The sequence below is a fragment of the Sebastes umbrosus genome, chromosome 11 (genome assembly GCF_015220745.1).
Source record: "Sebastes umbrosus isolate fSebUmb1 chromosome 11, fSebUmb1.pri, whole genome shotgun sequence".
Lineage (NCBI taxonomy): Eukaryota > Metazoa > Chordata > Actinopteri > Perciformes > Sebastidae > Sebastes > Sebastes umbrosus.
In genome coordinates, this window is record NC_051279.1 from 15561163 (window position 1) to 15588175 (window position 27013).

At 38.2% G+C, this 27013-nt stretch overlaps 2 protein-coding genes across 7 annotated transcripts in view; both read right to left on the reverse strand.

Annotated features, from left to right (window-relative positions):
• Nucleotides 1-14919, reverse strand: part of tars2 (threonyl-tRNA synthetase 2, mitochondrial) — a 33853-nt gene extending 18934 nt beyond the window's left edge. For 2 of the 5 annotated variants that reach the window (XR_005208721.1, XM_037783764.1), the window contains exons 1-9: nucleotides 14629-14918; nucleotides 4798-4927; nucleotides 4433-4662; nucleotides 4264-4316; nucleotides 2950-3076; nucleotides 1983-2158; nucleotides 1468-1753; nucleotides 1099-1347; nucleotides 136-303 (exon numbers count right to left, since the gene is read on the reverse strand). Coding sequence is in view for 2 of the 5 variants with exons in the window: in XM_037783764.1 (XP_037639692.1) it covers nucleotides 136-303; nucleotides 1099-1347; nucleotides 1468-1753; nucleotides 1983-2158; nucleotides 2950-3076; nucleotides 4264-4316; nucleotides 4433-4662; nucleotides 4798-4927; nucleotides 14629-14824 (1615 nt within the window). In the remaining 3 variants the exon portion in view is untranslated. Of the gene's footprint in view, nucleotides 1-135; nucleotides 304-1098; nucleotides 1348-1467; nucleotides 1754-1982; nucleotides 2159-2949; nucleotides 3077-4263; nucleotides 4317-4432; nucleotides 4663-4797; nucleotides 4928-14628 lie in introns of those variants that run through there. The other 3 variants (XR_005208723.1, XR_005208722.1, XM_037783767.1) reach the window with 3 other exon arrangements.
• Nucleotides 14920-15725: 806 nt separating this feature from the next.
• Nucleotides 15726-24251, reverse strand: prpf3 (PRP3 pre-mRNA processing factor 3 homolog (yeast)). Of its 2 annotated transcripts, none has more exons than XM_037783775.1 (17): nucleotides 24048-24251; nucleotides 23070-23223; nucleotides 21573-21703; nucleotides 21083-21250; nucleotides 20904-20990; nucleotides 20524-20780; nucleotides 20310-20428; nucleotides 20025-20212; nucleotides 19737-19903; nucleotides 19488-19570; nucleotides 18505-18648; nucleotides 18313-18412; nucleotides 18082-18195; nucleotides 17860-17978; nucleotides 17113-17190; nucleotides 16973-17028; nucleotides 15726-16867 (listed from the first exon to the last, which is right to left on the reverse strand). In XM_037783775.1, exons 2-17 carry the CDS (start codon nucleotides 23212-23214, stop codon nucleotides 16718-16720), a joined length of 2106 nt encoding a protein of 701 aa, XP_037639703.1. In that variant the 5' UTR covers nucleotides 23215-23223; nucleotides 24048-24251; the 3' UTR covers nucleotides 15726-16717. The 2 variants fall into 2 exon arrangements, with proteins under 2 accessions (XP_037639703.1, XP_037639702.1); XM_037783774.1 differs by having other exon boundaries at nucleotides 24013-24251.
• Nucleotides 24252-27013: the final 2762 nt, after the last annotated feature.

Genomic DNA, 27013 nt, shown 5'->3' on the forward strand with positions numbered 1-27013 from the left:
GAAACAGGGTTGGGCGGGTGAGTCAGCGACAAAAACGAGATGATGACATAGGAAAAAAATAAATGATTAGTCATATTTCATAAATAACATTTTTCATTAAAAATGTAGGTAAAGTGTATTGTATGTGTGTCTTACCTGGTGTGTTTGTTTTAGACAGAGCATTGAGTATGCCTTCTGGTGTGATGTCAACACGTGACAAGATGCTGGCCAAGTGAGGGCTTGAAGAGGTCGCTTTGGAAGCTGCTGATTGGCCCGAAGGAGTGGTGGGTGTTCCTGGAGACGGACGAGGTGATGGGCTAGCTGCTGGGGAAAAAAATTCGAAGACAGAGAGGGATGTATTTAAAGGGAGGCCAAGAAAGTCCCAGTTAAATTAATCTAAAATGTGAACCCTAAATTTTCCTTCCTATGACCATCTGATAAAAAAATTCTCAATTTTTAAATACCCAATTTTAGAACTTTCAGTTTCAGACTTTAAGGTCATTAAATTAAATTACAACATATCATATTCATTTCGTAGTCATTTATTTTTCAGTCTCATATTTAAAGGGGACCTATTATGTTGTTGTGCTTTTTCCCTTTCCTTTAGTGTGTTAGATAGTTTGTGCATGTAAAAGGTCTGCGAAGTTACAAAGCCCAAAGCCCACCCCTAAGGGATTTATGCTTGCCGCATCCATGAGGGTCACGAGTGTCAGCATGGCCAAAGTGACATCACACCGTCAGACACGGCCCGTCAGAGATTATAATTACCTTGTAAAACTTACATTTATTGTTGAATAAGCTATTTCAAGCTAAAAGAGTCAAATAATTTACGCCTTAAGATGAGTCATGTAAGTAGTCACAGGTACAATTTCTATTATGATTGCCAAAATTACAAACCCCATGATACTAGAGTGGAAAAGAAAACTGATTTCAGGTTCTGACAGGTAACACATGTGTAGCTCCTTGTGGTTCAAATAAAGTGAAAATATCATCAGTGACATTTTAATCCTTTTCAGAACATGACCATGTGTTACGAGGACTTGTACAGTATATCGGGGAGTTTTTAGCTGCAGGTTCTGATCATTATTACGCTCATCTTCACCAAACCCTTGAACACACCTGTATTCTTCATGGCAGATGTGAGCGAGCTGAGAATGGAACTGATCTTTCCCAGGTCAACCTTCTCGAGATTCATTCCCAAGGCGGTTGTTTGGATGCTTTGAGCTGCAGCAGATGTGGGAGTCACTGGGGTTGCCGTGGCAGCAGCAGTAGCATTGGTCTTAGACGCTTTCATAGGCGTGGTGGGAAACTTCGATGCTGCATCTGACTTGGCGACAGCAGTGGATGTCTTGTCCTTCTTGTCACCTGCTAGTAAAAATAATCAAAGAGCCGATACAATTTTCAAATTTGAATCACAACAGTACAATTGGGCAGCCCAATATGGAAAAGACAATTATCACGCCACTACAACACTTTGTAGCCACTAACCCCCTGCTGTGGCAGTGGCAGCCTCTTCATCAGACATATCCATGTCCTCCATGTCTCGGTTGTCATTGGGGATTTCTCCTTCATCCATGGCCTTGCCATCCAGCTCTGGATCCACCTGGGCTCTGCTAGACCCCAGTCCCAGGAAGGGTGAGTCAGAGCCAGTGGGAGAGGGGGCATCTTCAGAGGGTGAGGGGATGGGAGAGTCCTCGGGTCCAGGTAGAGTCGACTTGAGGGAATCCAATTTCCTTTTAAGACTGGCCACACGGTTGGCGAAGGCATTGTAAGCCTGAGCAGATTGTCAGAAAGAGAAGAGAGGAAACGGAATGAAATGGGAGATATGAAGAAAAAAGGTCATTGTTATAAAAGCAATGTAGGAACAATAGTAAATATCTGTATCACCATTTTGTCTGCTGAACCATTTTCAATTTCAATCCACAAAAAAAAAAACATTTTGATTTTGCCATAGCACCCTCTAAGCACGAAAACTGATGATGTCATTTGACCGAAACACTCACATTGGCCACAATCTTAACCTCCTTGTACTGCATCTCGTAGAAAATGTCCGCGTTTCCCAAAGCTTCCAGCAGAGGAGGCCCCGTTTTCAACTCCTTCTCCATGAAGCCGACAAACTCCTGCAACTTCAGACTGCCGTCCTCAAAGTCTTTCGCAAACTTGTTCCCTCCTGCCTTGTCTGGAAGAGGAGACAATTGATGAACAAGCAAAAAGTTTAACAGAGGGTTTATACACATTTCATACGATTCAATACAAGACATTGTCAGTGTCAAAATAAAACACAGATCACATTTCACAATAGGAATGCACAATTAATCGAATATTAATCGATTTTGGCTTCCCACAGTTACATGAATATGATCGACTGCGATACTGACGTTTAAAATGCGTGCTCCGCTCACAGAAAACTCTACTGCATATCAAATCAAATGCTTCCTAAACTAACAGCCAGCGACCAGCCAGCAACCGAGATGTTTTGGCTTCACTTTTAGAGAGCTGTAATTCCGCTGGGAGTGCACCCTACAGCGGAAGCCTGTGAAAACCTTTCCTGATTATTGCGGCTGCAGTCCAGAGTAGAAGACCAATAACAGAGAGCAGACAGGCAAAACAAAAATGCACTAAATTCAGGTGAATAAAAAATAATATATTGTTCCTAAAATCATTGAATACTCAATATAAATCAAAATTATCGTGATTATCAATTTGGCCATAATCGTACGGCCCTTTTTCACACAGAAAAATGTGACTATCACTATTTCACTACAAAGCCAGTGCAAAAAACTTCTGTTAAGACTGCTGTTAACACATGTATTGAACCAACAGCAACAGCTAAAGGGTCGGAGCTGGTGCTCAATGCATCAGAAAATAAAAAACTCTTTCCAAATGTCAAGAATATTTGTGGCTTAAGTTATACAGTACACAGGACAATAAGTGTGTGATGATACAGAAATAAGCTCAGTGACATCTGACCTTTAAGCCTCTTAAGAGCCTCCGTGCTGCAGACATCCACCCTGAGAGCTGCCAGCTGCTTCTCCCTGAACTCCTCCTCTGCGACTGCTCGCTTATATCTTGACAACTGCTCAATGAGGGAGTGGGGCTAGAAAAGAAACAAGAAACAGAGTACAAAGAAATAAGTTACAGCAATAATAATGCTTTAGACACATTCTAACACAACAAGGCATGCAAGAAAGACAAAGTAATGCAAGACAACACTAAGACCCCCTTTACATCTTGCATTAAAATGTGTCGCATATCCAGATTGTATCTAGATCTGATTTTACTAGGGCTGTCAATCAATTAAAATATTTAATCGTGATTAATCACAAATTAAAGGAACATTTTTATCTGTTCACAATGTAACTTAAAAGGGAGATTTGTCAAGTATTTAATACTCCTATCAACATTAGGAGTGGACAAATATGCTCTTCTATGCAAATGTATGTATATTTTTATTATTGGAAATCAATTAACAGAAAAAAATGACAAATATTGTACAGAAACCCTCACAAGTACTGCATTTAGCATAACAAATATGCTCAAATCGTAACATGGCAAACTCAAGCCCAACAGGCAATAACAGCTGTCAGTGTGCTGACTTGACTATGACTTGCCCGAAACTGCATGTGATTATCATAAAGTGGGCACATCTGTAAGGGGGAGACTCGTTGGTACCCAAAGAACCCATTTTCATTCAGATATCTTGAGGTCAAGGGACCACTTTGAAAATGGCCATGCCAGTTTTTCCTTGCCAAGATTTTACGCAAGTTTAGAGCGTTATTTAACCTCCTTCGCGACAAGCTAGTATAACATGGTATCAATGGATTCCTTAGGTTTTCTAGTTTCATATGATGTCAGTATCTTCTGACTTTAAAACTGAGCCCGCTACAAGGTAAAAGCTGCAAGTTGCGTAAATGCATTAAAGAAATTAATGGCGTTTTTGCGAATTTGCATTAACGCGTTATTATTGCGTTAACTTTTGACAGCCCGAGATTTTACCTGATTACATTTACACCTGGTATTAATATGTGTCTCCGTTGTCCCGATTGAGATCCAATCTCTCTGTCTGAAAAGGCTGAGCAGAAGCCTCCGGAGGTGGTATGTAATGCGCGGACACATCAGCCACCTTTTAGGGAGAGAGGGTCCGCAAACGTGACCTTGAAGTACATCTACACTCTGGGCTGGAAAAGGGCTGAGAGTGTGCTGCAGGTTGATTTAATTGCAATCCGATCACCCAAAACACATTTTAATGCCAGGTGTAAAGGGGGTCTAATAAACAAGACTTACTGTGAACTCTGCTACAATCTTGGACTTGAGGGCAGCTTTGGTGTTGGCTGGGGCTAGAGAGCAAAAGTAAAACATTAATTTAATAACATACAATTAGAATTCCAACTGTAAATAATTTAAAATATATGATAGTGCGGTTCAAACTTTAGGAAGTTATTTCACAACTGACCAGTTGCCGGTGGAGTCTCCTTTTCTTTTTCTTTCTCTTTCTCTTTCTCCTTTTCCTTCTCCCTCTCCTTTTCTTTTTCCTTCTCCTTCTCCTTTTCCTTCTGCTTCTCTCGCTCCTTTTCCTTTTTGTTCATGCCAGCTTTGAACTGGGCAACGACCTCCTCTGGATACACACCCCTCTCCTCCCAAATTGTTAAAATCCTTTCCACTGACCGGCGGACCTTCCCATCTCTGACAATAATGCAAAATGGAAACACAACATGGCACATCTCAATACTAGAAGAACGGGAAGACACACTTAGCATTTATTACTTGTAGATCAGACAGCGGTCCAATACTACAGCTGAATGAAGACTGTGTGCTCACCTGATGAACTGAGTAGCATTAGGAAGGACTTCTGCGAAGGCTGAACGAAAGACAATGGCGTTCTTTCTCTTGCAGTTCTGTATCACATCATTGGCAAGGAAGAAGAGATTCAAGCGGTGATTGTTGTCAGCTGGAAAAAAAAAAAAGACAAAGAAGAAATGATAAGATTCCTTTGGCTAAAAATCTTACAAACAATTAAAAATGTCTAATCTGTATTGGCATTGTGTGGCTTATTCAGATATCTAGGAATAAAACATACCAATAACTTACTGAAAGACTTTCAAGAGCGAGAGAATCACAAGAATTGATAAACAGATTATATTAAAGCTGAACAACAACCGATAAATTAATCGGGTCGATATTATGACCTGATTTTATCTTGTCACAGATATATTGGTATTAGCGTATATGTTGGAGGATAATTAACACAGTATTGCAATATAGAAATACCAAAGCTACGTTTGTTTGAGCTAATTTAGAGCCAGTGATGTCGTCACAGTTGTTTTTCAACCTTAAAATGTCCCAAAAAAACAAATCTTATGGATTTTTACCAAAAATGTTTTTGTAAAGAAAAAAATCCATATCATTATCTGAATTAAACAAACACACTCAATTATGAAAATCTGATTCAACCAGGCTACAATATTAACATTATTATAATGCAATGGTCAAAACCATGTAATACTGACAACTTACGCAACGTCATGTACGCTGATAGAAATACATCTGTCACATAAGTCAATATCATCCAATAATATCAGCCATTCAATGTCACTTGTGCTTCATTCAAAAGCCTTTATGGTATCCTGATCTATTAAACTACTGTCAGTGAATAGAAACAGCTACGATTAAACAGAAGGCTCAAGACTGTGCCGTTTTTTGTTGGTACGATTAACTCATAGATCCAGAAATCTGTTTCCATAGTCACATAACTTTAGAATCAGTCATACATTTCCATTTCCAAAAGAAATACACTATTGGCAAGGACACAATGATTTCTACTGCTTCCTAAAATAGATTCAGTACCCTGATTTTACACAGCAGGATTCAATTACAGTCAGTAAGCAGGATTTATGGCTACAAAGGAAATGTCTAAATCTCTCCTACTGTATGTCATTATAGCAGAGGTTAGCATCTTAGTTAAACTAAAACATACATGATGAATGCCTCAGTTCAATCAGCAAACCATTATTATTATAGCCTATGCAAAGAAACTGTATGTCTTACCTTAATTCAATAGTCTAGTTTAATAGTTTAAAACAACAACAAGGAAAGTTGACACAAACTGGGGGAAAAAGAGACCGTGCAGTAAAAACTATCCATCCATCCATTATCTAAGAGAGTCAATATTAACATAGATCAAAAATATTATATCAGCATACACTGAAATTTTGCAAATATGCTCTTCACTGTTTACAACACACACAGATTGAGTTATTTTTAGTTTCTTTTAAATATCTGTGTCAGCATTAACTACAAAAGGTCAGAGGCTTTTAAAACAAACATTTTAAAAAAACATGAACATTTCTTTAAAATCACTATAAGGGGCAATAATCAATAGTACCTGGGCTGGTATTAAATATTTGTTTACTAAACAGATTCACAATAATGCCTCAAATAATAAGAGGGTGACAGAAGTTGTACATACAGCCCCTTGAGTTCTATATAGCTTTGAACAACAGATGACGATTCCCTACTTCAAGTCAACACTCTTTCATGTACATACAAAGCCAAACACACTGCATGTATCACTTGAAAACAAACAGTTATGACACCCAAATGGTAAATTTCTAAAATTTCAATATCTGTACTTCTAGTTCACCATCCAATGCTGAAACGTGTGTAAAAGTAACTTGAAAAGTTTGTAATTGCCATTATATGCACGATGAGAAACATTAAAACAATGAAATATGTGACTTGAATCAGCCATTTAGAAAATATCCACAGACTATGGTAAATGATAAATGGACTTGCATTTCTATAGCGCTTTTCTAGTCTTCCGACCACTCAAAGCGCTTTACACTACATGTCAGCATTCACCCATTCACACACACATTCATACACTGATGGCAGAGGCTGCTAAGGTGGCAACTTTGCCAATCAGGATCAAATCTAAATACTCATTCACACACCAACGGCTATGCCTTCGGGAGCAATTTGGGGTTAAGTGTCTTGCTCAAAGACACATCGACATGTGACCCGGAGCAGCGACCACCGACCTTCCGATTAGTGGACAACCTGCTCTACCCTCTGAGCCACAGCCGCCCTAGCAGCACCAACTTAATTTAGGCCTTTACCATTTACATTCAAAACATATGAAACATTTTAAGAATGACAACTGAAAATATTATTCATGCTCAAAAGGGTATAATACATACGTAAAGTTAACATATGATTTGCTCAGACTGCTGAAACAATACATGATGGAACATTTAAAAAAATCTGGTTTTGTCATTATCATTACACAAGGTGAAAAATGTCATGCCAAAGTAAGTGCCGTTTTGGGCAGAAAACTAAGGAGGGAAAAACTACATATAACAACACAAGGCTGAGATTATATTAGATGTATGTTTCCCTCAACACCATAAATAATATTCAACCAATTTTAAATTGTTCTACTCGAGTTCAAAATTCATTACTGAAAATCATTTGTTGTGCATTATTTGTGTTGAATATTTTAAAAAGTGATTTCCCTAAATATAGCTTTTACCCAATACTTTTCAAAGACTAAATCAATACAATGTTTTGGCCAGTTTAATTTCAAATATATGGCATACATTCAAAACGTAGCACTGAAGCAATAAAATAAAACTTTTTCCAAAACACAGAACAATATTTCCCTATTTCAAAAGTACTGTTTTGCTCCCTTTTGATATTGTATACACCCTATTGGATTCAGATCCATCACAACCACAAACTACATTGCATGAATCATCTGATGCCAAGAATTAATTCTAGGTCAATCAAAGTTGATGCGATAATGACACGTTTACGCAAATTCATTTTAACGCCGCTAATTTCTTTAACGCATTAACGCAGCCTGCAATTTTTAGGTTGTAGCGGGCTCAGTTTTAAAGCTTTAGTGAAGATATCAGTGAATAATCATATGAACTAGAAAACCTAAGGAATCCATTGCTACCAATCATGTCATACTAGCTTGTCGGGAAGGAGGCTAAATACGCTCTAAACAGGCGCGAAAATTTTGGCGAGGAAAAACTGGCATGGCCATTTTCAAAGGGGTCCCTTGACCTCTGACCTCAAGATATGTGAATGAAAATGGGTTCTATGGGTACCCACGAGTCTCCCTTTTACAGACATGTCCACTTTATGATGATAACATGCAGTTTGTGGCAAGTCGTAGTCAAGTCAGCACACTGACAGCTGTTGTTGCCTGTTGGGCTTGAGTTTGCCATGTTGTGATTTGAGCATTTTAAATGCTAAATGCAGTACCTGTGAGGGTTTCTGGACAATATTTGTCATTGTTTTGTGTTGTTAATAGATTTTCAATAGAAAATATATACACATATTTGCATAAAGCAAGCATTTTGCCCACTCCCGTGTTGATAAGAGTACTAATATTTGACAATTCTCCCTTTGAGGTACATTTTGAACAGATAAAAATGTGATTAATTTGTGATGAATCGTGATTAACTACGGACAATCATGCGGTTAATTGCGATAGAATATTGTAATCGATTGACAGCCCTTATTAGTTAGGATAGTAATCATATTTATCATTTTTGTAGTTGTGAGTATATGTTATATAAGAATGTATGGTCCTAATACAGTGCTTTAACTAAACTATACTATACTTATTTTGGTTGCTTCCAGCATTTATCATCCTCACCGAAAGTAAATAATCTTCACACTAGTAACATTTCTAACCTAACGTCTGGAACATGTTTATTATCCCATGTAATTACCATCTCAATGCCTTAATAAAGTATTGATCAAATAAGTTGCCAAGCACCGATACTGTAGTTAAGTATACAAAACACAACTTATGCTACAAACATCCAATAAACAGCATGTTGGCAGTGGTGCTCCAAGATATCGGCTACTGCGGGTATTTATTACACTCTCCCACACATCTGAAGAGCTTTTTTAATCATAGAATAGGTTTTCAGTCTCTTTTCTCAACTTCATTACCATTCACAAATAATAAAGCCCAACTTTGGTGTGTTATGTGATCTTTTATTTAATTTCATACTAAAAATTATTGCAAACTATTGGATCCCTGCAGTGTAAGAAAAAAATGGAAAAAACTGTTGTCTGCATTGGAAACTATTTGCATGCATTGTCTTTACTCAAAATATGTCCATTTGATATATTTTTAGACATGTATAGACGTTTTGAAATGGAACCAAACATGTTGTAGCCTACAGCCAGCAATAACTGATGATCGGTAGATTGGCTCTTGGTTAGTTGGCACTGCTCTCCATCAGAAAACAATGGCTCAGCCAGTGCACAGCAGTTTGCCGTGTGCAGTCAGCATAAGCTTTTATCGTGCCTTTTATTGTAGGCAGTGATGTGCAAGGATAAGAAATGCCTACATGGTGATTTGAATGAGACGCTGGCAATTTAACTTGAAACTCCCTAATGGATAATTCATATCTACACATTTTAGGGCTGAGGCCTCTAAAAGATCTGCAGACTGCACGCAACATTTTTCAGGGCACAATAAAACTATATCCCAAATGCAAACAAAATATATTTTCTGATGTTGTTCCAGCAGCCAAATTTGCAAGAAACTGCTCTAGAAACTCACATTTAAGACAATTCCATAATGTGGGCTATTTCTTTGGTTTAATACTTATTTCTTTTCACACTTATAATTTATACATTTAACTCTGGTCAAGATTAGAAAACTATTTTTTGAATCAATACCTCCTGCTGAAAAATTGACTGTCAACAACAGTTCCTTGCATGATCATTAATGTTTTTATACACATATGCGCCTTCCTTACATCCAAACACCCAAATTAGCACCATGTAACAAGTTCAAGCAAATGCAATCCAAAAAATCTTTTAAATCCTGCTCCAAAAATAGACATAACAAGGTATATAACAACTTCTAGATGTTCACTTCATGATAATAGGCCATCAATCTTCACATAAATTAAAACTACCTACCAAACTGCCATTTCTTTCCTAAACAGATGGGAAACTAAACTTTTTGAAATCCACTGATGAGTAGATACAAAAAAAAATATTCTTATGACACTATCAATAATTCCTAGCCTATAAATAGCCAACAAACATTACATTTATTCCTGCATTCACCAACATCAATGGCCAAAGCACAAAAAATACATAGGGTATTCTGCTGCCTCCACACTCAGCTGAGAAGCAGATGAAATCTGTAAATCTAATGCTGAATCATTCACTCCAAGGTTTGAAAAACCAGTCAGTTTATCATAACACAATAATACCTCCACAATTGTTTATGATTCCTGTTTTCTACAAAATGATTAGGTCTGAGACCAGGCACACTTCTGTAAACCTGTTATAAGACAGCTAAATTCAAACTGTAATTGTAAATAAGATGATATAAATTCAGAATAGCAACATCAGAAATATTATTCATAAGTAAGACCACTGATTCTTAGAGGGGATGTAGACCAAAGCAACAGAAAAAATGACAACAACCAAGTGAAGACATAACAGATAAACTAAATTAATAATTAGCACAATCTAAAGAAGTGAGAGCAGTTCAGTGGCTTTCCAACTGTTACCTCAAATTGATTAACTCTTCCAAAGACACCATATTTGACAGTGGCGACTACGAGTACTTTCATATTAATGAAGTTAGATACTGCTGCACAGGTGGTGCATAGATTATGAAAAGTAATTTTGGGATTACATCTAATCCCAAGAGTAACGTTGGACCTCTTATCACCATTGCAATATGTCAAATGCTGCATGCAATGCAGGACTCGCAATATCTCATAATAAAGCTATATGGAGAATATTTGTTGACGCTGTGTTTGTATGCCTATAAAACATAGCATTAATTATAATACTGGACTGGTACACTGTTGTCACCTATCAATAGTATGCAGACAAAATTTGATTTCAATCATAAAGAAAAATAATATAGATAACAGTCTATTGAACAAATTAGTGATGGAATGAACAACCACCCTGAATTAGAAATGAGGCCAAACACTCGTCAGACTCCAGTAACACTTGTTTATACGGGTTATCTGGTGAAACTGTCTACTTGTGATGTTTCGCTGACAGGGGGCATTTATCAAAAAACCCTACTTTGTTTCAAGCTTGACATAGCCAAACACCAACCAAGCTGAATTGTTTGAATGTGCAAACCTGCTTGGTCAATGTAAGTTATTACAGTTATCATAACTAGGGCTGTCAAAGTTAACACAATAACACATTAACGCAAATTCATTTTAATGCCGCTAATTTCTTTAACGCATTAACGCAGCCTGCAATTTTTAGGTTGTAGCGGGCTCAGTTTTAAAGCTACAGTGAATATACTGGCATCATATAAAACGTAAAGAATCCATTGGTACCAACCATGTCATACTCGCTTGTCGTGAAGGAGGCTAAATAACGTTCCAAACGTACGCTAAATTTTGGCGAGGAAAAACTGTCATGGCAATTTTCAAAGGGGTCCCTTGACCTCTGACCTCAAGATATGTGAATGAAAATGGGTTCTATGGGTACCCACGAGTCTCCCCTTTACAGACATGTTCACTTTATGATGATAACATGCAGTTTGTGGCAAGTCGTAGTCAAGTCAGCACACTGACACACTGACAGCTGTGGTTGCCTGTTGGGCTTGAGTTTGCCATGTTATGATTTGAGCATATTTTTATGCTAAATGCAGTACCAGGGGGATTTATGGACAATACTTGTCATTGTTTTGGGTTGTTAATTGATTTCCAAGAGTGAGAGTCTCACAGAGTCTCACTTTATGATAATCACATGCAATTTGGGGCAAATCATAGTCAAGTCAGCACACAGCTGTTGTTGCCTGTTGGGCTTGAGTTTGCCATAGTTATACCACAGTTATGATTTGAGCAAATTTTTTATGCTAAATGCAGTACCCTCTGGACAATATTTGTCATTGTTTTGTGTTGTTAATTGATTTCCAATAATAAATATATGCCTATAGCAAGCATATTTGCCCACTACCATGTTGATAAGAGTATTACATACTTAACAAATCTCCCTTTAAGGTAGATTTTGAACAGGTAAAAAATGTGTGATTAATTTGCAATTAAATATTTAATCAATTGACAGCCCTAATCATAACAAATTCATGTATTTAAATATGAAGCAATGACAATTTAGTGGGCAAAGTTGGAGGAAATATTTTGAAGGTGCTGCTGTCAAAAGCATCAATAATTTACAACGTGACATTGAAATGTGGATTGTTTTTAACTCTGTGTTACTACCTGGCAGCTTGTTCTACTCATGTAATATTTAATAGAAAATGGACGATATAATTCGGTTAGAGTGGACTTTCCCTTTACCCTGTTCAGCTGTGTAAAAACATCAGCCACCGCATAACATCAACAATCATGCATGCAAGACGACTAAACCGTCAGCCAAAACTGATCCTGCACAGAGATTAAAACTACAAAACCCACTAAAACTGATATGTAACTACATCTAACTAAACACATTGTAACCACTGTGAGGGTTTCTGGACAACATGTGTCATTGTTTTGTGTTTTTAATTGATTTCCAATAATACATATATGCATATATTTGCATAAAGCAAACATATTTGCCCACTCCCATGTTGATACGAGAATTAAACTTGACAAATCTCCCTTTAAGTTACATTTTGAACAAAACTAATAATAACAAATGCATGTATTTAAGAAGTTTAACTGCAATCTGTTTGGTATTTAACGAATATACAGTAAGTTGATATGAAACCAATATGAAGCAATGAAAATTTAGTGGGCAAAGTTGGAGGAAATATTTTGAAGGTGCTGCTGTCAAGAGCATCAATAATTTACAACGTGACATTGATATGTGGATTGTTTTTAATTCTCTGTGTTAACTGTTTAACTCCTTATTTGTTTTGCACAATTTAAGACTATACAACACAACAAAAACATAAATGAATAATATACAGTGCAGGAAGAGGCAAAAACCCCACTGGACTTATCTGAAGCCTCCACCTAGAGACAAGAGTAATATAAAGAAATAATATGACTACATGATAGTGATAACAATAAGGACAAGATATATATATAATAACAACAATAACAATACAGTAAATGTATCAAAAAAGACAAGTGTGTGCATAAGTTATGCTCCTGGCAGCTTGTTCTCCACCATTGAAAATGGACGATATAATTCGGTTAGAGTGGACTTTCCCTTTATCTTGTTTAGATGTGTGACTCCTGCATCACATCAACAATCATGCATGCAAGACGACTAACCCTTCAGCCAAAACTGATCCTGCACAGAGATTAAATCTACAAAACACCCACTAAAACTGATATGTAACTACATCTAACTAAACACATTGTAACCACTGTGAGGGTTTCTGGACAACATGTGTCATTGTTTTGTGTTGTTAATTGATTTCCAATAATAAATATATGCATATATTTGCATAAAGCAAGCATATTTGCCCACTCCCATGTTGATACGAGTATTACATTTGACAAATCTCCCTTTAAGTTACATTTTGAACAAAACTAATCATAACAAATGCATGTATTTAAGAAGTTTAACTGCAATCTGTTTGGTATTTAACGAATATACAGTAAGTTGATATGAAACCAATATGAAGCAATGAAAATTTAGTGGGCAAAGTTAGAGGAAATATTTTGAAGGTGCTGCTGTCAAGAGCATCAATAATTTACAACGTGACATTGAAATGTGGATTGTTTTTAATTCTCTGTGTTAACTGTTTAACTCCTTATTTGTTTTGCACAATTTAAGACTATACAACACAACAAAAACATAAATGAATAATATACAGTGCAGGAAGAGGCAAAAACCCCACTGGACTTATCTGAAGCCTCCACCTAGAGACAAGATTAATATAAAGAAATAATATGACTACATGATAGTGATAACAATAATAACAATACAGTAAATGTATCAAAAAAGACAAGTGTGTGCATAAATTATGCTCCTGGCAGCTTGTTCTCCACCATTGAAAATGGACGATATAATTCGGTTAGAGTGGACTTTCCCTTTATCTTGTTTAGATGTGTGACTCCTGCATCACATCAACAATCATGCATGCAAAACGACTAACCCTTCAGCCAAAACTGATCCTGCACAGAGATTAAATCTACAAAACACCCACTAAAACTGATATGTAACTACATCTAACTAAACACATTGTAACCACTTTTATCTCAAGTGTTCATCCTTTGAGATAAACTGTGCAGTGCATGCCTCTATTCTCCGTGAAACAGCAGAATCGGTCTAATCCAGACCGTGAACCTCCGGGAGGCCCAACTGTAAACAGAGCTAGCAGTGAGAGCGTCACGCAGCGAGACGTTAGTGTTAGCTTAGCAACCGTTAGCGTTAGCTACCGTTAACGGCTACTTTTAAGTGGCGATAAACAACGCCAGTTTTTCAATAATGAAACAAATTAAAAAAAATAGATAATTTACTTTTTAATAATTGTTTAGTGATGCACTAAATTGCCTTGCACGTCACGCAAAACTAACACTGAATTTGGCCAACTGGTAACGGTCAACGCAGAGATGCATTTGAATTAGCTTAAGCTAAGCTAAACTAGCAGTGTTAGCTTCGGTGGCTAGCAGTGTTAGCCAGCTAGCAGTGTTAGCCAGCTAGCAGTGTTAGCCTTAGAGGCTAGCTACTCACATTTCTTGAGCCACTTCATCCAGTGGCGCACGATAATGCCGTGGTGCTTCTTGTTTTCAATGCACCAGTTGGACAGTCCCTGTATTGACTCCATGGTGTTGGATACTCCTTGAAACCGTCGGTCCAGAGACGCTTCCAGACCGGAGTTGGAGCTGCGAGCTCCGCGCCCGCTAGCAGCCCCTGAACCGGCCGCCATCTTTACAGTTACTGTCTGCTGCTGCTGCTGCTGCTGGTCGTGCTGGTGCTGGTGCTGGTGCTGCTGGTGGTGCGCATGAAGGAGCTACTAACGTGATGAGGACGAAGAGAAACACGCCCCCATGTTTCACTCTATCATAGACTCATAACTGTGTTTACAAGTGCAAGTCATAGTACACAACACAGAATAAATAACAAGTTGATTTCTAATGTTAAAGCAAATTAATATATATATATATATATACTGTGCAATATTATGCTATATACGTACACTATACTCATATTTAACAGTGTCTTCTGCACTATATTCACTTTTTTAATAGTCGTGTATCACTGTTGTTACCCTGCACTATATTCAGTTTTAACAGTTGTCTTCATCTCCTTGTATTTTTATATCTGGTATATTTTTTTTTACTTTGTACTTTGCACTACTAACTTTTTTACTGCCTTTTTACTAACATGTTTTGCACTATGGAACTGTGATGCTGGAAACTTGAATTTCCCTTGGGATCAATAAAGTTACGATCTATCTATCCATCTATCTATCCATCTATCTATCTATCTATCTATCTATCTAATAATTATATGATGCTGTGCAATAATTATATAATTATGACAGACACTTTGTGCAATAATCTGGCAAAACTCTAATCTGGCAAAACTGTCATCTCATCAATATACATATTGTATTTTTATATTTTATATTGTATTATCTTTTATATTTTTTTTACATTTATATTGCACTATCTCTTATTTTTTTATTGTATTATCTTTTTTAGCACTTATGGGATTGTCACAATCTAATTTCGTTGTACTACACAATGACAATAAAGGGCTTGAATCTATATAAATATAAATATGAGTGGAGATGATTCCAACTGACAGAAAAAAACAGACAAAAATCAGTTGAAGTTTGTTTTATTTAAGGCTGCGACTATAACGTTTGAAACAAAATATAGACCTTTTAAAACTTGACAACACAATGGCTCCCTTTGTATTTCCTGTTGCAATGTTTGTTGATGCAGACACTGACAGGAAGTCATTTTGGACCAAAGCTTTTGCCCTAGCAACAGAACTGCAATGAAAAAGGTCTGTAGCTACAGGCAGGTCAAATATTTGCTCCTTTCTCCACAAGAAAAAGAAAAAAAGGATTTGGGAAGTTTAAATTGTGTGAAATGTATGTGTATCGTAATGACTACAATAAGTCTTATAACAATGTTGTAACATTACCCAGGAATCCTTCCAGGTTTACCCTAAACATGTTAATCACTGATGTTAAATGGTCATTCACTGATGGGTTGTGTTTTTTATTAACTGCTCTGACTCAAACAGGGATTATTATCAGTGTACATGGGTTTTTGTCACAAAAGTCATAACATAATCAGACAACATTTGTCATCATCACAAAAAGCCTTGGATAAGTGATTTACATCACATTGTGCAATCTGTCAGATTCAATAATGGACAACACAATATCTGACAGAATAGCCTACCAACAAAGAGATGAACACTGACGCAGGCACACACACACACTCATCTGTCACACATTCTTGCAAAAACATCCACACCGGCAGTGGTGTAGTGGTCGTTGATGAGTTGGGTGTGCTACTAGGTAGATGGGTAGTAGGTTACCGAGGAGGAAGTGGGTATACTCCACTATATATTCCATTGGGTTTTTGGCTGATAGGTGGGTATACAGTAAACCGCCAGAAAAGGTGGGGATACCCCCGTATATCCTCCACTACACCACTGCACACAGGTTTATTGTTCTTCCTTTTCAATGTTCAAGTCTCTTGATTAAGTCTGTCTGTCCTCAGGTGGAGGCAGTCAGTCAGCAGTGAGGGCCTGGCTGGGAGACTGTGGGTCTTGTAGAAGGGGGGCGTTGATCGAGGTTTCAGTCGTCGGCGCTGTCCAACACGCTCTTGCTGAGAGCTAGATCCCAGTAGTGTTCTGTGCCGTGTTTCTTGAAGTGTTCTCTAGCCATGTTCTCTGTGGGGCACTGCTTGAACTTCATCTCCCCAAAGCTACGCTCTTTAGCTGTGCCCTGGAGGAGCAAGAAAGGAATCATCAGACTTGAATGAGGTCACAAACAAAACCATCCAAATTCATTTAAATATATTTAAGTAACGCAGGATGCGTGAACACTCACATCCCAAATCAACCAGCACTTGTTGTTCCTCTTTGTATCATCATCACCGTCTGGATCTAATTGAGAATCAAGAGTTTAGTATCCCTGAAATGAGCAGAAAGGAATGAGCACACAAGACACACAAGTCAAGCCAGTCTTACCGTCTCTTTTACTGTTGTGTTCCTCCCATTTGATTCTGTGCATCATCAGCTTCTTGAATTTTTTCTGGGATTTAGGGCCTAAAAAAGGAGGAAGAAATTTAGATTTTTTAGTACGACTGATTATCCCACTGCTATAATTTCTCCAGGGATAGCGGAGAATATAAAACCGTGCAGAACCTCAGCCATTTGAAATAGACATCCAACCATGTAGAAGTACAGCTTTACATTTTTTGACCAAGTAAGTAAGCAATGTACTGCTGTGGACAGGGCCGCTAGCAAAACTAACTCTAGCCATTTATGTATCCTCTTGCCAAAGCCACCTGACTGAAAATGTAATTTTACCTTGCAGAACACGGAAGTTGCTGGTCTACCGCTGCCTCGATCGGTTATGTTGTTTGCGCTATTGTGTGACTTTGGTGAATATGTTGTCTTTACATTTATTCTTGTATGAGCCCATAGAGACGGTCATTTTTTATTTTTGAGAACATGCATGCAGCAAAGTGCAGACCAGTCAGCAAAGAGTCAACAAATGCAAAAATAATTGACCCGCCCCTTTAATTAAATGAACATTGTTATTGATTGGTGTTAAATGTTCATACCACAGCCATTTTTCCTTCACAGCAATTTACAGTTTATTACAAATCACATGTCATGAAAAGTACCAGCTGTGATTTTTGAAAGAGACAAATTAACTTAACTGAGAGCACTGACAGGTTTGATTTGGTACTCGTCAGTGTCATCCCTTACCTCCTTCCACCACAACCAGGTTGACGTCTCTGTGCAGAACTACTGTGCCTGTCAGGTACAGCTGGTTGGCGTTGGCCTCCACTTTAAACTTCTTAGCAGGATTCTGCAGGTTACGGATCCTGTATGGGGAAGGTGCTTAAATTAGACACACTTCTATGTTGCAACAAGCAAATTGCCCTATATTTGAACTACAGTATGTGCTCTGTTGCTGCAAATGCACACCTGTATACTGCAATGTGAACTCCATCGGTTAGGTCTTCTTTTAACCTCTTGACCTTCTTCTCTTTCCTCTGCTCCGCTGTGAGCTTGCGGGCTGCGTTGGCGTCCTCATGAACCCTGCAAAGAGGGGGATGCAATTACAAAATATCCTAATAGTATTATCATACAATGTTAAAAGGAAATTTCAAAATGATTTGAGAGTGTAGTAGTGAGGAAGTTAACTGCGTTACTAACTTCTGTCTCTTGGCCATCTGCGCTCTGACGTGGGCCTCTACCTTCGTGGGGTCCTGAACCGCCTCCGTCCCCAGCACTCTCATCAGGTTGGAGATGCGCACTGAGAAAATGAAAGCAAACATCAGTTACATTCTGTTTAATCTTTATTGCAGTAGTTTGTATAGTACTAGTAATTTGAGTGTGTGGGGGTACCTTTGGGTTCTGGTGGAGGCATCAATCCCAGACGAACCTTCTCTTGAACTTCTTTTTGGCCCTCCCTTCGTGTCTGTCTTCTCAGTTTCTTCTGTTCTTTCTTTGTCAGGTACACGCCCAGCGTTACCGGCTTATCTGTGTCGACTGACAAAAAAAAAAAATATTGTAATAATTCCAGCAAATTATAGTAATAATGAAATATTTTCAATTAAGACAGTATATAGGGTGTGTAATGGCTTGTTGACAGGCGAAAGATGTATAATTAGATAGAGCATGCACATACAACATACTGCTCAGGGGAAGGACAGACAGAGCAAAAAATAAATCTAAAATATGCACATTGTTAAAAGCTGCTGCACAAATGTGAAATAGTCAATATTGTCCGTTAAAAATAATTCCACAGAGTGCAAGCATATGAGTAACAAAACCTTAGATCAAGGCCTGAGTGACAAAACCAAATTTGAATGTTAATTTATCATGGAAACTCCGCATTTCTAAAATAAACAGGCGTGCACAGCTGGTATTCAACCAGTGAAAGGGATAACTTTTAAATGCTTAAATGCATTAAATGTATTTTCTGTTGCCTACTTTTGAGTTTAAATATTTTTTTAAAACCCTAGTTTCTTGTGACAGCATCATTGTGCCATAAATCAAAGAGTAAAGTGAATTGGGAAAATAGTTGTCTGCAGTGTAATCGTTGGACAATCTGGAACAGTAATGTTCATGATAAATCGTATATTTTCACATTTGTATTTTTTACTCTATGTAGTCTGACTTAATTTAAAATGTTCATATAATTAACTATAATACTTAATACTAATTAACTCTCCAGGTTCATGTTAACCAATTGGTATCTCTCTATGAGTGCATTTCTACTTCATGATGAAGATCTTTATGGGACAGAAATGTTCGTCTTTATAAACACACATACTTTGGGAGCACCTTCAACAGTGTGCAGACTTTTAAACCTGCCATACACTTACCTGGAGGGTTAATTTGGGCAGGATGTTCTACCAGGTTGGTCACACCAAACAGCTCCACCCCGTCCAATTGTGTGTCAGATGTTCTTTATAAGATGAGAGGGAAAAACATGTCAGTTAACTACAGTACGTTATTATTATTTATTATACAGCTTCACCATGGCAATGTGAGAATGAGACAAATGACAGTTTTAACATTTAACCAAAATCATACTACATGTTTAAGTTCCTGGGTTAGCTGTAGTTTCTTACATGTCTATGTTGTAGGGCAGGATGTAGGAGTCCCACCACTCAATGTTGGGAACCTCCCCCTCTCGAAGCGCTTTCTTAGGGGCGATCAGTGCCAGCTTGGTGGATGCCTGGATCCCTGTCTTCTTTGCTGCCTGTGCAATTTCATTCTGCAACCTTTCCAACTGGGCCTGATCAATGCAGGGGGGGGGACAAAAGACAAGGTGTTTTGAACCATTATTTAATTTGTCTATACCAAATAACCTGGCTGAGACAACTACTGACAAGCAACAGTTTAGAGCTAAATCCAACCTTAGTTCTAATTCTCTGAGCGATCTTCTCGAAGCGCCCCTGGTCGTGGAATTTGAAGCCCCTGCGAGGGCGCTGAGCAGGTGTAATAGTCACACGTTGGTCAAAGTAAGACGTGGATTCCAGGTCATCCCCGGGCTTCTCCTTCAGCTGCTGACGGAACTGCTCTCTCTTCACCGCTCGAATGTTTGCTGCACAGACAGACAGAGGAAAATGAATTTAGGAACACCAAGGCAATAAATTAAGATTGTGTCTGTGTGTGCATGTATTGGACCACTGTACACATACCTTTCAGTGTGGGCATGCGGTGTGTGAGTTCAACCTCTTTGCCACTAGCATCCACAGTTCTTCCCAGGTCATCCAGAATAAGAGGGGTTGGCTTGTTCACCTCCTTGATTTCTACTTTCCTATAAAAGGGACACACAAAGAAAGCAATCTATTTACCCAAACAAATACCCAGCAAGTAGAATTTTAAAATCCTAAATACTGTGATATTACTCACGGTGGGGCAATTCCCATAGCATGTAGATTAGCTAGTGCCACTAGGTTATGAGGCCCGGTGTTCCCCAGGGCTCCGAGGATACCAGGTTTCATGGCTAACTGGGACTGGATGCGGGCCTGGAGCTCAGCAGCCTTGCGAGCCTTCTCGATAGCATCGTTCATGAAGCTGGCAGCCACGGACGGGGCGATTGATGAGGCACCACCTGCAGCGGCGGATGTGCCAAGAAGCCGTGAGACCGGAGGGATATCCAGCTGTGACTGTGATGTGGGAAGGGGCAATCGCTGACGTTAGTAAGAAATAAGAACTTCGTCATACTGAATACATTGCCTGATATTACTGATACTTGTTTTCTTGAAGTTAAAAAGAAATAATTTCTTTACTGGTGCAGCAGAAGCTGGAGAGGAAAAGCTCAGTTGTTTCTTCCTCTCTTCTATCTGTTTTGTGGCTGCTTCCATCATCTGTTTGATCTAATAATACAGAGAAGAGGTTAGTAAATGAAGAAAGTTTATCATAAAAAATATATAAAACAACTTAACCATCAGACAAAATCATCTCATACCTGCATTTTGGTGAGCATGCCAGGGCTCTCAGATGGAGGTCCAGGTATGACCTCAGGTTCCTCCACTTCCTCGAAGCGAGGGACCCGTTTCCTCTTTGGTGCCGTCCCATCTACTGATGCCGGAGTTTCCCGCACTGCACCTGTTTCAGCCTCATCACCAAAAACATCCTGAGACAAACCAGCCGAAGCAGAAACACCAATATCACGTCACCATTAAGCCAAACATGAGTGTGTTTACACTTAGTCAAATAACATGAGTTTCTGCCTTTGTCAATAATCTCCACACAGTGAGTTAACTATAGAGTAATCAGACTAAGCATGTATACAGGTAATGTCAGATTTCCTGATTTCCGTACTTCCGTAATAGTGAATGTAAATGTGGTCACTGTAACCTATGGCCACTAAGTGAATTAGTTTAAGGTATAATTATTTACATATGTAGTGATAATACAGAGGTGGCTAGTTTAAGCTTGTGAGGCTGTTTGCTTACCTTGAGATCTCTCTTGCGGTGCTTTTCTCCTGCTCCTTTGTTGCCACGTGCATTGCGGCTTTCCTCCACAGCTTCAAAAAGACGCTCTACAAAACCTCCAGCAGAGTCATCAAGGAAGGGACGTAGCTGGTCTGAGGTGGAAATGAGTGTCAAATAATTAGCACAAATCAAGGACTCTTTTGATCACTTTCTCATTCTAGGTAGTTTTTCAAAGTAAGTGCTCGACAGTTAAGTCAAGAAGGATGTGCAGTACACTAACGCCATGAATCACCTTCTCTGTACTGTAAAAGAATAAATAAGGGAAATTGGGACCTGTGTTGGTGTTAAGCATTTTTCACCTGGATCAATTTACAGACTATATGAAGGCAAACTCTTGTGGTGTTAAATGTAATATGAAAACCTCTTTCTTGACTGTTGATAGCTAAATTCACATTGAAGGTTGTCAGCAATATTAGTATCCACATATAATGATTTGGTCATCATTATTGATCTAATTGAAAGGCTATTTAATCAACTTTGTGGTGAGCCTGCAACTGGACAATCATCCCAAACACTGATGGCATGGTATACCCAAATAATTTAGACTATCTTTTGAAAGTCAAACATACAGTAAAGTGAACCTTCACAGCAATCTTTCAATTTGGCTGTACAGCCAAAAACATGTGTCTTTTTTCTGTTTAACCATGGCTGCATCTTCCATATCAATTAAATTAGTTTCTGATCACAAGTGGTGTACAGTGAAAATGGCATTTTGTCTTAACTGGATCTTAACTAAATCTTCATGTAGCCTCTGCTCAGTGTCTTCATATGCTTGATGTAGCTTACCATGCATCCTTAAGGTTCATCACAAATTGTAAAGCTCTGACTCACCACTGTGAGTTGTACTCTCGGGTGGGATGGCCTGCACTGGCAACCCGTAGGCTCTCCCATTGGTACATCCTTATATATATATATAAGGTGATTCTGTGTCTGCTCCCACAACACTTAAGTGTTTTTATTCGCAAAAAAATTGTGGACAGTATTCACTGCGTTCACAGGACTTCTGTACCAAAAAGCTCAGACAAAACCTGGGGGAAGGGCTTTTGCATATTCTGCACCTTCAGCCTGGAATTTGCTCCAAAATGAACTAAAAATCAAGGAGCTGGTATCATGAAATATTTTTAAATCTAAAATGAAAGCTTTAGAAGCAGACTCTATGGCATGCCAATGATTTTAGCCCCCTTGTTGTACAGCTGACTCCCAGAAAAGTTCCTTTTTGTCCCCCCCATTTGTCTTTAGATAGTTCTCTTTTAATGAACATTTTTGTGCTTTTAGTGTTTGTGAATTGTATTTTATCTCTATTTGTGTCTGTGTCTGCAATTTTGTGCTCTTGCTGCTGACCGTCTTGGCCAGGTCTCCCTTGGAAAAGAGGTTCTTAATCTCAATGGGACTAACCTGGTTAAATAAAAAATAAAATGTATCTGATTAAAACTCAGCAGGGTCTCAATGGTCCAATACCTGTGGTCTTCCTTTTGTCCAGTCCCTTTCCAACACAGTGTAAAGCAGCAGTGACCACTGTGGGCTCTGAGAAACCCAGCACCATCTTCACAGTCCGCTCCACCCATGGCCTCAACTCCTCCACCTCCCGTTTAGGAAGAGACATCCTCCAGTCCTGCAGAGCATCACACAGTTTACAACACGTTAACGAACCACATTATTAACCACTATTACTTTTGATGAATTTAAAAACATTAATGAAAGACCTAGAAACAGAGTCAACCGGGAGCTGTCTGTGTTTCTGAATATTTGGCTTCAAACACTTGATTTCAATGTGTTTTGTATGACATTATGTTATGTATTTATATTGCATTTGTTTTATGTTGTGGCGTCTGAAACTTTAATGTATGTTTAAATGCTGCTGTCTTGGCCAGGTCTCTCTTGCAAAAGAGATTCTTAATCTCAATGAGTACTACCTGGTTAAATAAAGGTTAAATAAATGTGTCTTCATGCTGTTTGGGGACTGTCACACAAACACACTGATAATGACAATCCCAAACAAGGCTACATGAGACATCCTCCAATCCTGCAGAGCATCACACAATTAACAACATGCAACATCATTCATAAACGCTGATGAACCACATTATGAACCATGTGTCTTCATCCTGTTTGGGACTGTGTCACACACAAACCTCTCCTCTGTCTCACTCCTATAACGTTTCCCACTTTACACAACATTGTTTACTAAAAGTCAGTCCATAACTTGCAGCAGTGGCTTCACAGTTGATAGCTGTTATGTTGGAGTGGCTGAAACATGCGCTAACCAGTAGCAAAACTCAACTAACGATACATCCGCCAAAAACTCCTCCGGCTAACGAGACCTGCTAGCTAACGTTAGCATACTAACATCTACGAGCTGCCAACAAATCAGCGAATACCCGCTTAATGTAATATTACTAACCTTTAGATTATGCTTTTATCTTTTATCAGACTTACGTCGTATAAATCCAACAGAAACTATCAAGATTAAGAAGAGAAAAACGCTCAAAACAGACTAGTTTTGATGTGAAACTTTCTGTTTGGTCGCGCCGTTCACACGACGTTTCTCCTCCACGACCCGGAACCGGAAATGGAGGCTGTTGTTCCTTCTTGTTCGTGGCCTTTTCCCGCGGCAGCTCCTGTCGGTCACATGTTGGTTGTTTCCACCTAGCTGCACATGGAGGGAAGTGTCCTGTTTGTCCTTCAAGGTAACACTTGTTTATTTTGAAAATTGTGATAGAAAGTCAGGTTTTTATTGAAGTCAATAAACAAAGAAAACACTTTTTATTTATTTATTTTTATTTATTAGTTTATTTGACAGGGACAATACATAGGCATTGTTACACTTGATTAAAGTGCAACTGATGCAAAGTGTATAGGACTTCTAGCCATAGCTAATTTGCAGACCTTGTCGCCTTGTCCTCACTTGAATTACAATATGCTGAAAGGTTATTTGGGAATTTTTGCCCAATGATGCCAAAAATATACTGCCTACTGCCACTTTAATGGATGTCCATGCATCAATTTTTATATTTCTTATGGTTATTACTCGGTCTCTCACTCATCCTGCAGCTTTGGCTGCTCTCGGAGGGAAGTGTCCCGTTTGTCCTTCAAGGTAACACTTGTTTAATTTGAAAATTGTGATGATGAAAAGTCAGGTTATATTGAAGTCAATAAACAGCAAAACACTTTTCATTCATTTCATTTCAAAATTTATTTCGAACATGTAGAATACAAAAAAAAATAAAGAAAAATAATTATTATACCAACAAGTGGAAAAGCGTACGAAAAATAAATTGTCAACACTTGATGCCTTGATTTACATATTCGAAAAGGAGTGAGAAGAAGTATAAACTTATTTAATCCCACCCCTTCTTCATAGGTCAATTATTAATTATTAACCAGCTTCCTTATTGAGCTATACATATACTCGAATTACATTTTCCTAAATTTGTCTAACTATAATTATTATTACACTTGAATTACAATAAAGGTTATTATGGAATTTTTGCCCAATGATGCCAAACATATACTGCCTACTGCCACTTTAATGGATGTCCATGCATCAATTTTTGTATTTCTTATGGTTATTACTTGGTCTTTCACTCATCCTGCAGCTTTGGTTAATTTACTTTAAGTGTTGAATTTTGTTAAGCCAGCCAAAGTGGGTCATGTTAAATGACCTAATTAACATAGAGTCAGTGTGAACCAACAACTATTATGTTGTAATCATTAATTATGTCTAATTATCTACATTCTCCTGTAATTGTTATCAGTTGTTTTGAGTTGTTTTGTCTGTATCACAAAGTTGATATTAAATGTAGCCTAAAAATAGCCTGTTAGCCAGGAAATGAACGGATAAACTGAAGCAAAACGTCCACAACATGGGTTCAATTACCTTACATTTCCACTTATCTCCCCTAAGCTTTGACTCAAGACTTTGTTTACATGATAATAGTACAACCTTTCCATAATCTCCTTTTGTTAAACATTGCCTAGCTATTGCCTAACTAACCACAGACTAGTCCATGAAACCCTGTTAAAAACATGGCATTATCAGGTGATCTCTGTTTCCTTCCTCTGTAAGTCCACCCACTCATTTCTCTACATCTTTACATGATGTGGGTCAACTGAGTGCAGTTGTAGTAGTGTGAGCATGAATGCAGCAGTGTGCCTGAGGCTACACCAGTCTGCCAAAATTCACCCCAGCACTCCCTCTACAACAATCCACGGCCATACTTTCGCTCACTAACATTGTGTACCAGTATACCAGTATCGTGTCGGGACAAACTGTGGTGTACATTATGTACACAGGGTATTATTATTTGCCAGATACATGTATGTTCTTTCTGCAGAGTCATAAAAGTGGTTTGCAGTCCCCCAATTTGGTGTCTGGGAGGATATTTGGTGGTTTAAAAGAAACCTATCATTAGCACCTCTGACCCAGTGACCTATTTCCTCCACAAGCCTCTTTGTGTATACAAACACAATTTTGGACCTAGTTCACTTTGTGACCTTTCAGGTTTATGTGCAGTATCAAAACGCCACACTAAGATGTAAAAGAGAATATGGCAGCAACTCACACTTTTTTGCTCATTGATTAATCTGTTAATTTTTTTCCGGCCGACAAAATGTTAATTGTGAAAAATATCCATCACAATTTCACAGCGGCCCAAGGTGATGTCTAAGCTGAAACAATTAGTTTATTAATTGCTTAGTCAATCAACAGAAAATTAATTTAAAACTAGGGGTGGGGGAATAGTAGTATTGCGATTATTTTGCGTGGTTAATATTGTATCGGTACACAAACGTCAAGTATCAGTCTTTTATTATATAAACTATTATCCTCTTAACAATCCAACGGCCGCCATTCTGTCTTTCAGAGGTTGTTTCTAGAAAACCTAAGGAATCGATTGGTACTGACCATGTCATACTAGCTTGTCAGGAAGGAGGATAAATAATGCTCCAAACTTGCACTACATTTTGGCGAGGAAAAACTGGCATGGCCATTTTCAAAGGGGTCCCTTGACCTCTGACCTCAAGATATGTAAGTGAAAACTCTGAGATGAACAGAGTGAAAACTGTATCTTATTACATAAAACAGATGTTGACAAACTGCATAATTTGCAGTTGAAAAAAGGTGACAAATCACAATAAATCACAATATATCTTATCGCAATACTCAGCATATCGCAAAATGTTTAAAACTGCAATAAGATCGAAACGTGACTTAAGTATTGTGATAATATCTTATCATGGGGCCGCTGGTGATTCCCACACCTATAAACAACTATTTTGATAATAGAAGAATTGTAATTTTAAAGTATTTTTTAAGCAAAAATGGGGAAAATAATTGGTTCCAACTTCTCAAATGTGAATATTTGATTTCATCTTCTATGACTGTAAACTGAGCATCTTTGGGT